Source organism: Manacus vitellinus, unplaced genomic scaffold (assembly GCF_001715985.3).
Source record: "Manacus vitellinus isolate BGI_N305 unplaced genomic scaffold, ASM171598v3 scaffold_35_pilon, whole genome shotgun sequence".
NCBI classification, from domain to species: Eukaryota; Metazoa; Chordata; class Aves; order Passeriformes; family Pipridae; genus Manacus; species Manacus vitellinus.
In genome coordinates this window covers 7,834,841-7,837,475 of record NW_021940498.1, presented here as the reverse complement: position 1 = coordinate 7,837,475, position 2,635 = coordinate 7,834,841, and the positions used below count along the sequence as shown (strand labels likewise).

At 52.6% G+C, this 2,635-nt stretch overlaps 1 protein-coding gene across 1 annotated transcript in view; it reads left to right on the top strand.

Moving 5' to 3' along the window:
- Nucleotides 1-2,273: 2,273 nt before the first annotated feature.
- The window catches only part of HUNK (hormonally up-regulated Neu-associated kinase), a 45,358-nt gene continuing 44,996 nt past the window's right edge, over nucleotides 2,274-2,635 (top strand). The window contains exon 1 of the mRNA XM_025895602.2: nucleotides 2,274-2,473. Coding sequence (XP_025751387.2) covers nucleotides 2,274-2,473 — 200 coding nt within the window. The remainder of the gene's footprint in view (nucleotides 2,474-2,635) is intronic.

The window sequence follows — 2,635 nt, the reverse complement described above, 5'->3', positions numbered from 1 at the left end:
AACGTTTTGCTGATGGGCTCCATTCTGAAAGCCAATAACACATTTTACTGCAATATTTTAAAGGGCTGGAGGTGGCAAAGGACAATACTGTCAGGGTAACTCTGCATTTCTTTGCTTTCGTGGGTTTAAATAGAGTTCTAAATTATTTTTAGTATCTTGTTGTTACAGCTTTTGCAACCTGAAGACAGACCACTGCCTTTAATTCATTAGTAATTTCAACAGTTAATCAGCAAATGTCATTACCTAGAAAGACTGCAGCTCAAAGTAAAGCACACTGGAGTTAAATTCAAATTAGAGCACGGACAGAAATGAATGCAGCCTTTGATCCCCTTTCCATCCAGACTGCACCCTGATGGGCACAGCTGGACAGGATAGAAATCGTGAGAAGGCAGCGGTCTAGGGCGGGTAAAAGGATACTGTCAACTCATTAAGTCCTCAAGTTGAGTCAATTAAAAATAAAATTGACTGGGTTCTTTCAGAACTCTCGTAATGTTTGCTGCAATAGATGTTTCTTGCCAGTTTTATTTTTAAAAGAGGCTGATTTTCAGGTGTTGGACCGGAAAACATACCATTAACATCTGTTTAATCCTCCCAGTGGCCAAACCCGTGTTTCTGTCAGGGGAGTAGGAGCTGTGAGCCCAAACAAAGGCACAGAGCTCTGCCTGCCTGTCTCTCCGAAGGAATGTTCCTTTGGGCAGGGGAAGGGTTCACTTCCAAACCCCCTCATCACAGTCATATATTTCAGTAAGACAGGATGCAGCCTCTTTCCAACTTGAAAACAATATGTACTTTTTACTCTTCCAGTATAACTATCTGCAGAACAGAGGGGGGGGTTTTGCCCCCTTTTTCCCTCGTTCCCATGCAGCAATGTTGTTAGACCCCTCATATATGTCACACTGACTGGAGAATCCGTGGCACGGACCAGACTGACCACGGAATGATCCTGCCTTGCCACTTTCCTGAGCTGTGCATGGGCTGGGTCACCTTCCCTGCAAACACAGGGACACTCCTGGCACCTTCCCACTTCAGCTTCGATTTAGGAAACCTCAATCCAGTTCTCTCTGGGACCATTTGGACTAGTTGGAACCAGATTTACCAGTCCCAGTTGACTCAGGAAGGCCTGATGACTGCAGCAGTTTGTCTGAGGGGGAGATCTGCGTGCCACAGGGAGGTACCAGGTCACCTGCACTGCCTCACCGTGTGCTTACACTGCAATTTCTCTGGTGGCCAGGTCAGGAGGGGACTTGTCCTAAACTTCCTGGCCCTTTTAAACATTCTGGGTTCCCTCCCAGCCCCCGTTCATAGCACAGCAGCACAACCACGCTGCCATGGCATCGCACAGGGGAAGGGAAGGGAGGCAGCTCCAGTTTAGCTCTTAGGGATGTGTCATGCCAAAGTCACCCCAGTTCCATCAGTTCAGGCAGTGGGACATGGTCCTGTGTCCCCACACCTTCCACAGAGGACCAAACTGCTCCTGGGATAGTGTTTGGTCAGAGGACATGCACACTCTTGTCTTAGGTGGCTGTGTGCTGTAATACTTGTGAGTGAATCCAGTGCATGCAATGAGTGGAAATTTTCAATCCAAACTATTATTTATGGGCTTTGAAGCTTTCCCTTCTCCAGTTTCTGCCTGCTGGAGCAGTGTTGGATTTCTGTTTTGTCTGAAAGTTCGTCTGAAAACATATATTTCACTGAGCGCCGTGGTGTGGAGCCAGTCCCAGGGTTCTCAGCCTTGGAACCACGCTGTATTGAGCCACCAGAGTACGTTTTGGAGGGGCTAGTGGGAAACTAAGGGAGTCAAAGAAGAGCTTAAAAAGCAGAGAGAAGTGTGTTTGCCAGCTCTCTGGTGGGAACAGCGGCTCTGCCTGGGGCGGGATGGGAGCACAGCCCTAGGCCGGCTGGTGTCAGGTACAGCTGCGTCTCGAGGGAAGGTTTTGCTGACACAACTCACATCTGCTAAGGGTGCACCTGGCTCCTTTTCTATTACAAAGTATTTCCTAACGCAACTACACGCGGGCAAAACTTGAACACGTGGATTATCCCCCATCCTCGCTCTCCTCCGCTGCCGTTTGCCAGTGCAGCCTCCAGCTGGGTGGGACGGGGCTGCGAGGTGACAATGGCAATGTACTCGTTCCTTCTCCCTCCCCACGAGGTGGGAAGATCGGTCGGGAAAGGGAAGATCGGTCGGGAAAGGACAGTCCCATGGACGCGGATGGGAGCCCAGGTCGCCTCCTCGCTGCCGGGGGGAGCATTTGGGGGATGCAGGCTGCGGGATGGGGAGGGTGCTCAGCCGGGATCCCGGCTCAGCAGGACAGGAGAAGGAAGACGAAGCCAGCGGCGGGAGAGAGGAGCTGAGAGCCGGGAGGGAGGAGATGGAGAAGCGGGCGGGGAGGACGCGGAGCGGAGCCGCCGGAGCAGCGGGAGCGGTCGCGCCTCTCCCCGAGGAGGACTCGGACGTGCTCGGGGAAGGGAGGTGGGGAAAAGCAACACAAAAGATACTCCCGGGCAGCAGAGCCACATGCAGAGCGAAACCACGGCCGTGCCCGGGGGCGGGAAGCCCCGAGTTAATTCCTGGGGGCGGGGAGCCCCGGGTTAATTCCCGGGAGAGCGATGCTCCGCAGCCCCGCGCTGGGAT